General features: G+C 38.5%; 1 protein-coding gene across 1 annotated transcript in view; it reads right to left on the reverse strand.

The window, feature by feature from the left end:
* Nucleotides 1-13007, reverse strand: part of Taf3 (TATA-box binding protein associated factor 3) — a 167365-nt gene that overhangs the window by 150056 nt on the left and 4302 nt on the right. Inside the window, exon 2 of the mRNA XM_004854542.3 lies at nt 9875-10117. Within this exon, the coding sequence (XP_004854599.1) occupies nt 9875-10117 (243 nt within the window). The remainder of the gene's footprint in view (nt 1-9874; nt 10118-13007) is intronic.

Genomic DNA, 13007 nt, shown 5'->3' on the forward strand with positions numbered 1-13007 from the left:
CTCCCCTAATGAGCTACCACATTTTTGATCATTACACAAAAACAACAGAAGAGGGACCTCTGTTAAATTAAGGAAAACTACCTTGAACCTCCTTCTAAATGTTCAGAAAAACTCCACAATTTAACAGGGGTTCAACTTAGTTTTTGACTTTATGATGATGAGACAGTAAGAGAAACAGGTAAAAATGCACTTCTAATTTGAATTTTGCACTTTCCCATTTTGATAGGTGGTGTAATATTCTTGTTTGTTTGTTTTTTTTTTTTTTTGGTGTAATATTCTTGAATGCTGGGCAGGGTTCAGCTCCTAGTCAGCCACATGATCTCAGCTGCAGGGTCCTATGTTGCAAAGCCAGGTGTTTAGTAGGTTAGGTGTATTAAATGTGTTTTTGACTTGTGATATTTTCAACTTACAATGGGTTTATTGTGACACAACCCGAGTGTTAACTTGAGGAGCCTTTGTAGTCAGACACACAATTTCTATAAGAAAAAGGGGATTAAAAACCAGAACAACATCCCTATAGACAATATAAGTAAAAGATAAACACACATTCAAAACACAGAGGAACTCTGACATCTTCTGCTGTGGTCTGAATATACTGTTTGTCCCCCAGGGGTTCATGTGCTCTGTCCCTAGTGCGGTGATATAGGGAGATGGCAAACCTTTAAGAGGAAGAAGGCCTAAGGCAGAAGAGGTAGGGCATACCTAAAATCCTGGCACTCAGGAAGCTGAGGCAGGAAGTTCACCATGAGTTCAAGGCCAGCCTGGGCTACACGGTGAGTGTGAGAACAGCCTGAGAACCTGTCTCAAAAAAAAAAAAAAAAAAAAAGAACAGGCAGTGCCTAGAAAAAGGTCATTAGATCATCTGAGGCACTGCTCTCAGAAGGAATGAATGTACCTCTCAAGAGACGCTGGTCAGTTCTCATAAGTGGACTGTATCAAAGAACAAGTCTGGCCCAGACCACTCTCTGGCTTCCCAGACTGTGAGTAGAATAAATGTGTTTTCTTTATAAAGTACCTGGCTTCTGGCACTTTGTTACAGCAATGAAAAATGGACTAATCTATGTTTTACTTTAAAATTATCCAAAAGACATAAAAGAATATAAATCAAAATTAGAAAAACTCAGAAACAAGGTCACAGAAATCAATGAAGTACTATAAGATCTGATGAAATATCTATGATATAATTATAGAAAATGGGAGTAATAGAATAGTAAGGCTTAGTAACAGAACAGTAAGGGTTAGATCTTCAGCATCACAACAAAAGTAACATTAAATAATTAAAATTAAGATTGAAAAATAAAAAACAAACACTACTTCCCAGGAAACTAGTTTCTTGGGGGAAAATGATCAATTCAGGTGTAGGAAATGAATATACAAGATAAGCCCAGAGTATTTTGATATCCCAGGGAGTGAGGAGATTGTCAAAAGGACTCAAGGCAGACCGAAAAAGCTGCCACTGGTCAAAGATGGGACAACTGGAGCTGCAATAAGAGTAAAAGAATTGTAGCCAGGCCTGTAATCCCAGCACTCTGGGAGGCTGAGACAGGAGGATTACAAGGGTAAGCTCAGCTGGGGCAACTTAGTGACTTAGAGAGACCCTGTCTCAAAAGGAAAAAAACAAAAGACTAGGGAGGTAGCTTACTATGAAGTGTCTATGTTCACTCCCCAGTACTGGAAAAAAAAATTATAATAAATGAAATCTGTCAAATATGTTTAAGTTTATGAGTTCATAAAGATGTATTTTTTAAACCAACATATTATCTTAAAAGCTGGATATATAAAATAAAATAATCAAGTATCTTGCTATTCCTATAAAAATCATACCACTAACTTACTACATAGTGGATGAGGATGAAGATTTTTCTTATAAAATTATTCCAGCTAAAGAATAAAAAAAGACACAACATTGCTATTTTGCACCCTTAATGAATGGCTAATACCATAAAAATAATATAAAAAAAAGGGAAAACCAGACATTATCAGCCTATCAAATAAAGAAGACAATACTAATTATGCCTCACAAAAGGCATGAAATCTGAGTGTGGCCAAGCCTTGGATTCTCACTGCCAATTTGCAAAAGAGCACACTGAACAGCTGCATAGTACACAGAGCACAGGATCAACAAAATCCAACTGTAGTAAATTCTAAGACAAAGAAGGAATGTAGTTGGGGTGGGGAGAAATCTGCAAATTAAAAGAGACTTGTGGTGCATGTCTGTAAATTTCAGCACTTGGGAGGCTGAGGCAGGAAAATTGCCCACCATGAGTTCAAGGCCAGCCTGGGCTGCATAGTGAGAACTTGTCTCTAAATAAATAAATGAAATGAAAATTAAAAGAGACAAAAACATGAAAAAAGAGGAGTGTGAAAAACAGTAAATTAATGGGTCTAGCGATATACATTTGATAAAAGTCTAAAGCAAAGAATTAATTTCTATAACATCAAGATAGTGGTTCTTCGCTTAAGGGTGAGGAAGGAGATATGACTGAGGTTGGGGCATTCTGTGACAGGTGATAAAGTTCTCTTTCTTGACCTGGGAGGTACTTAAATAGGCATTAAATATTCTTTTCCTTTTGTTTCATTTCTTTTTTCCTGTATTAGAGACTGAACCCAGGACCTTTGCACTGGCCTTTTAAAATCTTGAGACAGGGTCCTGATAACGTGCCAAATTGCCCACGCTGTTGTGATCCTCCTGCTTCAGCCTCCCAGAGTATTAGGATTACAGCATGCTCTAGCATGTTCAGCTTTAAATGTCCTTTTGGATCACCCATTTAGATAGTAACTGGTGACCTCAGTGAAAGCTGTTTCAAGAAAAGGTCTGTTGCTTATAACAAAATGCCCAAAGACAAGAAAAAAACCAGACTGTAATAACAATCTTACCAAGGAAACTGAGGTGAATAGAATTTTGAGTCAAACGAGTCCAACAATATCATCTGAAGAGATCTAGGATTCACAACTGTTAATAAATAAAGTTATTGGGGGCGAGGGATTTAGCTCAATGGTTCCAGCGCCTGCCTCACAAGTGCAAGGATCTGAGTTCGATCCCCGTACCAAATAAATAAAGTTACTCTTAAACCAGGCCTGGAGGTGCACACCTATAATCCCAGGACTCAGGAGGCTGAGATGGGAGGATCACCACAAATTCAAGGGCAGCCTGCGCTACAAAGTGACCTCAAGGCCAACCTGAACTACCCTGTCTCAAAAAACCAAAATAAAAAACAACAACAAAAACCAAAAGGTTATTCCTTATGGGGTTTTTTTGGGGGGGTACCGGGGATCGAACTCAGGGCCTTGCACTTGCAAAGCAGGCGCCGGAACCACTGAGCTAAATCCCCAGCCCCCAAAAGGTTATTCCTGGGAAATGAGAGCACAGAAACGTGAGGAGAATCTTTCTTGTACGCTTTAGCTATCTGGGGCACTTTGTGTGCAGCAGTGCTGAGGGCAACCTCAGGGCATCTCATGCTAGGCAAGTGCTCTACCGCACTGACCTGTGCCTCCACTGCCCAGGGCTTTTATTTTTAAATAAGCTTGTATTACTTTTTTTTCAAACATGCAAATATTTACTTTTAAAAAGGCTTCATAACAAAAAGAGAAATAAAACAAATACACCAGGTATGCTGGCACACAGCCCTAATCTCAGCACTTGGGAGATTAAGGCAGAAGGATTGCTGTGAGTTCAAGAACAGCTTAATCTACATAGGGAGACTGTCTCAAAAACAACAACAGGCCGGAGATTTAGCTCAGTGGTTCCGGCCCCTGCCTCCCAGGCGCAAGGTCCTAAGTTCATCCCCAGTACCAAAAAACAAAACAAAAGAAATAAAACAAATACATACCTATGCAAAAGAGTTACAAATGGTTTGTGTTATATCCCACCCTCACAGAGGGACCTATAACTCCCTGTTTCTTAATGCAGGCAACTTTTTTCCAAAGAGCAGAGTATAGAAGGAAGGGCAAAAAGACTAATTGTACAACCAGGGTTGGTGGCACACAACTGTGACCCCAGCACTTGGGAGGCTGAGGCAGGAGGATTACTGTGAGTTTGAAGCCAGCTTATGCTACAAAGTGAGTTCAGAGCCAACCTCAACTACATAATGAGACCCTGGCTCACTGCCCCCTCCAAAGAGAAATTGTACAGTGGAGAAACCTGACAAGTACTACCTCAGCCAAGTGACCCAGGCTACCTTCAACAGAGAAACCGGGAATGAGGATTTAGCTCAGTGGCAGAGTGCTTGTCTAGGAAGTCCAAGGCCCTGGGTTCGATCTTCAGCACCAAAAAAATTAAAAACCAAAAAAAAGAGATCATGTTGACTGCATATGTCCTTTACATATAATGTGATAAAACAGCACTTTATCTCTGTAGTCTTCCCCCCCAAAAACCTCATATTCCCAGTCTAATCATGAAAAATAATCAAAAAAATTCTAAAAGAGGGGCACCCTATCACATACTTGACCAATAATCTTCAAAACTGTCAAGGTCTTCAAAAACAAGAAAAGTCTGAAAAACTATAGCAGCCAAGAGGAGAGTCTAAGGAGACATGACAACTAAAGGTAATGGGGTCCTGGATGTGACCCTGGGGCAGAAAAAGGACTTTCACAAGAGCTGAAGACAGCTGAGCCAGGCGCGGTAACGCATACCTGTGAGGTGGCGCATACCTCCTTCAGGAGGCTGAAGCAGAAGGACTGTTGTAAGTTTAAGGCCAGCCTGAAATACACAGTAAGACCCAGTCTCAAAAAAACAAAAAAAGAAAGACAGGAGAAAAAAAACAACAACTTACATACACAGGAAAAAACTAAGGTAGCTGAACAAAATATGGACTTTCATTAACAAGAATGTATCAATATTGGTTCACTAATATAACAAATGTACTACATTTGTGTAAGATGTTAATAAAGGAATGTGGCTACAGAATATAAAAGAACTGTTGGTACTACTGTCTTTTTTTTTTTTTTATAAATCTAAAACCGAAATAGTCCATTTAACCTGTTTAAAACTAGAAACCCTAAAGGCAGCAATATCATGTATTTTTTCTTCTTCTTTTTTGGGGGCAATAATGGTGACTGAACCCAGGACTGTTGCATTGAGCTACATCCTTACCCCTTTTTATTTTTTATTTTGAGACAGGGTTTCACTAAGTTACCAAGTTGTCCAGGCTGGGCTCAAACTTGGGATCCTCCTGCTTCAGCCTCTAAGAGCGCTGGTCTAACAGGCACAGACTACCATGCCAGGTGATATCTGATATTTTGGTTACAATTTCTTGGCAGTATTTAAGTATGATAACCATAACTTTAAGAGAATTTGACTGTAAAATATTTTCATGCTATAAAAATAAAACAAGAAGAACCAAATGGTACAAATACATTATTAATAGTTAGGTTTAGTTTTCTTTTTTTTGAGACAGGGTAGCTCTGGCTGGCCTTGAACTCACTATGTAGCATAAGCTGGACTCAAATTCACAGCAATCCTCTTGCCTCAGCCTCCCAAGTGCGGGGATTACAGGCATGCACCACTGCACCTGGCATAGGTTCAGTTTTTGATAGTCTGTTTGCTAGGGCTTAATACATTATAGAAAAATAAATAACTTTCTAAATAAATAAATCCAGGTTTTGCACAGACCAATAATTAAGTGTGTACATGAAGCATGGAGTGAGATTAAGCGAGGGGCCAGGGCTACAGCTCAGTGGTAGGGAGCACACTTAGTGTGCAAGAGCCACTAGGCTCAATACCCAGCACCAAAAAAAACCAAACAAACAAAAAATCAGTCCAGTGTTGTTCATCTGAGTACTTATTTTTGGCACACTGGGAACTGACCTCAGCAGGCTAAGCAAACACTACCACTGAGCTAACACCTCTAGTCACTTGAGTCTTAAGTTTTTTAAAAATATAGGGAAAAAACCCCCTCAAATTATTAAACAATTTAACTATTAAACTGGAGGGGTTATCATAGGAGGTAGAAAATAAGCAAACCACAAAACAGATTTAGAAAGGTCCAAAAGGCACAGAGAATACAGACTAAGACATGCCACCAGATATTACACAGAAGTCTCAGTAGTTAAACTTGAGCTAATTCACTGACAAAACTCATGGATTCTTATCATTTTAAAAATCACTTAATCAATTATTTTAACATTAGTATCTTTAATTTCTTCCTCTAAATTGCCCCAAATTTCCTCCCAGTATGTGATTTCAGTTCATGTTTTCTTAGCATAATTACAAATTTTGTGTACTAATCAGTGGTCTTTCAGCTAAACATTTCGGAGCTATACATATTAGTTCTCAAAGTACAAGAAGACGTAATAGATTGATGATAACACAGTAGTACTTTCACAAAGATATCTAGGATGTTTAATAAATCATATTTAAGGACAAGAACAGAAAGAAGGAAATCTCAGGTTCACCTGACATCCACTCCCTCTCTGTAAGAGAAAAAAAGAGTTCTTTTCAGTCCATCTACTACCAGGCCTCTGCCCAAGAAGTCGTCCTTTGATACTGTTGGTATTTAAATGCATTTGTTACATTTTAAAAGTAAATACATTTCTGATTAAAGAAGCTATAACAGCTGCGGATTTAGCTCAGTGGTGGGGCCACCTGCCTCACAAGCACAAGGTCCTGAGTTCGATCCCTGCTACCAGAAAAAAAAAAAAACTGTAACAAAAGCAGCTTCTAAGATCAGAAACACTGATACAAGGGGTGACCGAAATTTATGGTGAATGTTTAAATTTTTCAAAATTATTACAGTTAAAGATGTATTGCTATTTATCCCTCTCAAAATACTCCCCCTTGCTTTGAACTGTTCCCTTTACAAGGATGTAGTAACCTTTTTTGTCTCTCATAATTAGTCTTGGTTTGAAATCCATTTCATCTGCAAACCGAATAGCTACTCTGGCTTTTTTTCAGGTTCCTGTTGCATGGAGTATCGTTTTCCACCCACTCCCCCTTGCTTTGAACACATCCCATCATTCTTGCCACTTTCTGAAGCATTGCTGGAAGTCTTCTTTCATGAGTGTTTTTATAAAGTGTGATGAAAAACACAGGGAATGCTGCTGCTAAATGCCATCCAATGGAAAGGCAGGCTCATAAAAACATGCTGTGTCCTCATTCACCTTATTCACTGAATGTGGTACGGTATGACTTCCCCAAAGTTAAAATGGCCATGAAAAGTAAATGTTTAAAATCAATTTAGGACCTCGAGGCAACCATGACAGCATAAAGACACAAAAAGAGGACTTCCAGAACTGCTTCAGAAAGTGGCAAGGATGATGAGATGTGTGTAGAAGTGAGGGAGAGTATTGTGAGGGAGATTAATGGTAGTGTGTCTTTTACTATAATAAAATTTTTAAAATTTTAAATATGCACTGTACTTTTCAATCACACCTTATATAAGACAATGATGGGGTTTCAAAAGAACTTTACAGAGGAGAATATAAACAGTAAGATTTCCTGAAAAATAAAAGCTATAAATACAAATAAATTCAAAGCAAGGGAGGCTAAGCAGTTACTGAAGGAAGCTGGAGATGACAGAGGTGAACCTGTATATTTCTAAGTCCCGCTGTTAATAGTATCCTTAGGCCTGGACTGAAGGAGCAACAAGGAACTTCTATAAGTTAGACTACACAAACTATGTATAGCTCAGTTCAAGAATATTTGCTGAAGATAAACTTTGTTCAAAGCACCGTCCTTCCTAGGCCCTATTGATACCGATTCCTGGTTTTAGTCAGCATTAATCTCCAAAACCTTGAAATGCAGAAGTGCTAAGCTATGGAGCAGAGCCCTTTCCCAAGGAACTCAAACCAGAAAACGATGATAATTTTCCAAAAGGTTATAGCAAACACTTTCCATATAGCCATGGCTATTACCAAGTGTGGACACAATGCGTCTTTTCAGTACACTGACAGCATCTGATGCTCTCCCCATCTACAACAAAGCTCTACAACTTAGGTCCAGTTTGCCCAGTTTTTCAGATGAGACAACAAGAAGACAGAGATTATAAAACAACTTACTCCAACTTTAAACAGATTGCATGAATCAAACAGGTAACACTTCAAATCACTAGTAAAGTGAGTAAGAGATTGTAAGAAATGTACTGCAAAAAACTGCAACACTTAGACATAGCTGGTAGGAAGGTAAAATGGTGTAGCTGCTGTGGAAAACAGGATGGGAGTCTTCAAAAATAAGGCAGGGTGTAGCTCAGGAGCAGAGCATGTGCTTAGCACACATGAGGCCCTGGGTTCAATACCCAGCAGCAAAACAAACAAATCAGAGAATTAATGTATGTTCCACTTCTCAGTATAAACCCCTAAGAATTGAAAGCTGGGACTTGCACAGATTATTTGTGTATCATTGTTCAAAGTAGCATTATTCACAAGAGTTAAAAGGTAGAAACAACAAGTGTCCTTTAACAAGGTAAAAAATAAACAAATGTGGAATATACATATGTCACATTATTCCACCTTAAAAAGGAATCAGTCCTGATCCATGCTGCAACCTAGATGAGCCTTAGAAGATACTATGCAAGGTGAAATAAACCAGTTACAATTAGAAAAACCATGTCAGCCATGGTGGCGCAGGCCTGTAATGCCAGCCACTCAGGACTGCCGGCCACTGCCGAGGCAGGAGGATTGCTATGTGCTCAAGGCCTCGGCCAGCCTGAATGACATAGCAGGATCCTGTCTCAAAAAACAAAAACAACAACAAAAAACCAGACAAATTCTGTACAATGTCACTTATAAGAGGTACCTACAGTAGACATTTCAGGGACAGAAAATGAATGGCAGCTGGCAGGGCCTGGGAGAAGTGGAAAATGGTGATTTATGTTTAACGGGGACAGAGTTTCAATTTAGGAAGATAAAAAAGTTTTGGAGATGGATGGTTCTGAAGGTTGTACAATAACATGAACATAGTTAATGCCATAAAACTGTAACCTAAAAATGATTAAAATAGATAATTTTCTCTTATGTACATTTTGCAATAAAAAAATCATACATAAGGTTTACTCCTGGCTTATAAATATCATCCTGAAGTACACCAGTGGCTTTAGACTTTTAAAAAAATCAAAAGAAATGAATGAATTACACTTTTTCATTTTATAAAGAAGTATTTTTTGTCATTATTTAGAGACTTACAAGTTAAGTATGTTTAGAATCTTGGTGAACTTAATGATCAACATGTAAAATCATGCAGAAAGAACTGAACTATGCAATAGGACTGACCACTGTGCTTAACTAATATTTTATACTCAAAAATTCCAAATGACCAAACAATAAACAATGCTATTCATCATTTCAAATGAAGTCTGCATACTACCAGAGGAGGTTCACAACCACTCACTCCTCACTCTGGCTACACAGCAACGGTGTTCAACTCACGTTAATGGTAACAAATGGGGAGGAAAAGAACTACCCCAACTTTCTTTTTATTTCAAAGATTTTGTGTTTGTTTGTTCGCTGTTTTGAGACAGAGTCTCACTATGTAGCTCAGGCTGGGCTTTAACTCACTATGTAGCCCAGGTTGGCCTTGAATTCCAAGTGATCCTCCTGCCTCAGCCTCCTGAGTGCTGGGATTACAGGCATATGCCACCACAGTGGGTTTCAGTGGTTTTCTAATTTAGTTGCTCCCCCATCTGCATCTATTGAAAGGGCTCTTTCTGTGGTCATATTCTGTTCTCCCCTATTTAAAATAACATAACCTTGATCATACCATGGCTCTGCCTGGTAATGCTAGTTACAAGTCTGTTGATTTCAGGGTTAGAAAAATTTGTATATAACATTAAAATATTTGGATTGTATTTCTAGAATTCATGTTGGCATATCAAGGAAAGCTAAAAAGATTAAAAATCCATTAAAATAGTCATTAATATATGAGGAACAATCAATGACAAACCTTCTTGAGAAGACACAATGGGTGGCAAGTAATCCGGAATGTATTCTTTTCTTTCCTCTGCATCTTTACTTCCGGGTTGCGGAAACTGGAGTACATTGTTCTTGCTAACAGGAAATGAAGGGATTTGATGTGGAAAAGTGACAGGTTCAATATTGTGAATATAGTCTTCTAATTCATGAAGACTGACTCCCATAAGCTGGAAAGCTTCACTAACGTCATCCAATATTGGGTCTGTTCGGCCATCTGAAAGGCAAGAGCAAACTGTTACTTAGAGAAAAAAAATGTTTAATATTTCTAAAACACTTTAAAGGTTGCTAAATAAATGTTAATATGAGCATTTAAAAAACATTAGGCAAATATGCAGCTCTGAGTCAAATACATTATATATTTAAAACCTAGTTACTAGAGAGACTTCAACAGTCTTTAAGCAAAATTTCACATTAAATATTAGAAAGCTGATTACTGAAGACAATTTTATTATTTTTTTATTTTTTGCTTAAATTCTTTTATTGGTACATTTTAGGTATACAATACGTTTACATTTATCATTGGGTGCTTGAACCTGTACATGATATATCTTGGTTCTTATTTTTTCCCCATTATCTGTGCGCCCTTCCCTATTTACAAAGACTTTGTTTCCATTTTTTCCTTTTCTCATAATTTTTCCTTTCCCTTCTTTCCTTTCCCCTTCCCCTCCCACTTTCCCTACCTCTTTGGATCTTTTCTTCCTATTTCAAATTATCAATAGTTCATTTTAATCGTTTTAATCCTTATTTACACTTTCAGTTTCTCACACTAGAGAAACTACTCGGTACTTACACGTGTGTCCTATTTATTTCACTTAAGAGTATGGCCTCAATATGCATCCATTTAGCTATAAATGCCTCTAGTTTCTCATTCTTTATGGCTGAGTAGCACTCCATTTGAAAAAAAAAAACAAAAACACCACATCTTCTTTATTCAGTTTCCAGTTGATGGGCACTTGGGCTGTTTCCAAACTTTAGCTATTATGAACTGTGCCGCTATAAACATGGGTGTACATATATCGCTGTGGTATGATTCTTTTATTTTTGGGGGAAGATACACAGTAGGAGAATAGCTGGGTCAAATGGGACCTCTAGTCCTAGTTCTTTGAGGTATCTCCATACGGATTTCCACAATGGTTGCACCAGTCTGCACTCCCACCAATAATGGAGAAGGGTTCCTTTCTCCCCACACCCCCGCCAGCATTTCTTATTGGTTGATTTCTTGATAGCAGCCATTCTTTCTGGAGTGAGGTGGAATCTCAGTGTTGTTTTCACCTGCATCTCTCGAATGATCAGTGATGCTGAACATTTTTTCATGTTTATTTGCTGCTTTTACTGCTTTGTCTGAGAAGTGTCTGTTCATTTCAGATGCCCATTTTTGAATTGGGTCTTTGAATTTGGGGCGGTCTGATTTTTTTTTTTAGTTCTTTATATATTCTAGATAGTAGTCTTTTGTCTGAGGTACAACTGCTAAAAATTTTTTTCCACATTGTAGATTGTCTCTTAGCTGTTCGTGGTTTCTCTTGCAGTGCAGAAGCTTTTTAATAAGATGAGATCCCAGTTGTTGATTCTTTGTGCTAGTTCCTGTGCTACTGAGGTTTTGTTCATAAAGTCTTTTCCTATGCCAATGTCTGAAGACAATTTTAAATACGACTTAACAACTGACCAAAACACTACTCATACTACCAATCAGCTAGTACAGAAACACTATCAGCCAGGTTGTGCCATTTGTAATTCCAGCACTTGGTAAACTGAGGTAGGAGTTCAAGGCCGGCCTGAACCACACAGCAAGACCCTGTCTCAAAACAAACAGTATCAAAAGTAATTTATGAATGGTCAAAGCATTTAAACAAACCAGACGTGATGGCCTGTAATGCCAGCACTCTGAGACACTGAGGCAGGCGGATCACAAGTCTGGGCCCAGCCTGGGCCACTTATGGACTTAGATTCTGTCTTAAAATAAAAAATAAAAAAGAAGGGGCCGGAGATTTAGCTCAGTGGTTTCGCCGCCTGCTGCGCAAGTGCAGGGACCTGGGTTCGATCCCTGGTACCAAAAAAAAAGAGATGTAGCTCAGTGTGAAGGGCTTGGGTTCATTCCCCAATACCACTAACAAAATAAAATCCACAGTAGTGGCTGACAAAGTATATGCCCAATAAATATTACTATTATTACTTTCCTCATCAAATAGCTAGTATGCTGTGTTGAGTAAGTAAATGTCCGTTACATTTTCTCTGTGATTCACCGATGCATCTCTGAACCTTTCACAGTGCCTGACCCATGATGGGTGCTCAAATAAACACCTGTTAATAATTATACCACTGAATCAATGTTTTAAATCCAAGAATATTTACAAGGAAGAACTTAGATCCTAAAGGCAATTTCTATACAAAATTTCAAGTCTTATTGGAAGACATTACATAAAATAGACAAACGAAAAGATAAAGAGTTAACTATAATGAGGTTTTCTTCACAAAAGCCAGGTGTGGTGGCACACACCTGTAATCCCAACACTTGGGAGGCTGAGGCAGGTGGATCACCATGAGTTCAAGGCCAGCCTGGACTACATAGTTCAAAACCAGCCTGAACTACATTTCGAGACCCTGTCTCAAAAAGTAAAACAAAACAAACAAAAACAAATGCAATTTTTTCTTATGACTATCCTTGGCAGAACTTGAGGCTCCTACATGTTTATAAATTTCTATAAGACCCAGGCATGGTGGTACACATCTGTAATCCTAGCATTTGACAGGCTGAGGTAGGAGGATCACTAGGAGTTCAAAGCCAGCCTGGGCTACAACATGTGTCCAAGGCCAGCTTGAACTACAAAGTAAGACCCTGTCTATAAAACCTTCCAGTTTCCAACTTCCAAACAGCTTAAAGGAATTTTTCTTTCAGTGAAATCTTCTATGATCACTTTAAACTCAGTATGTCTGAAATTAAACTACACTGTAAAATGAACAAGAATCCAAATTTGGCATGAAGTAGGTGTGTGTGTGTGTGCTCAGTCTGGAAGGATGCAGAGTCAAGGGTTTGTAGGTCAAACGAATGGAAGCTACAGTACAAGAAAACAACGTGGTTGAAGCAAGAGACTTTGCTCCTAACTTCA

The sequence above is a fragment of the Heterocephalus glaber genome, unplaced genomic scaffold (genome assembly GCF_053883595.1).
Source record: "Heterocephalus glaber isolate CG9 unplaced genomic scaffold, H.glaber_assembly_v1.0 deba00001472, whole genome shotgun sequence".
Lineage (NCBI taxonomy): Eukaryota > Metazoa > Chordata > Mammalia > Rodentia > Bathyergidae > Heterocephalus > Heterocephalus glaber.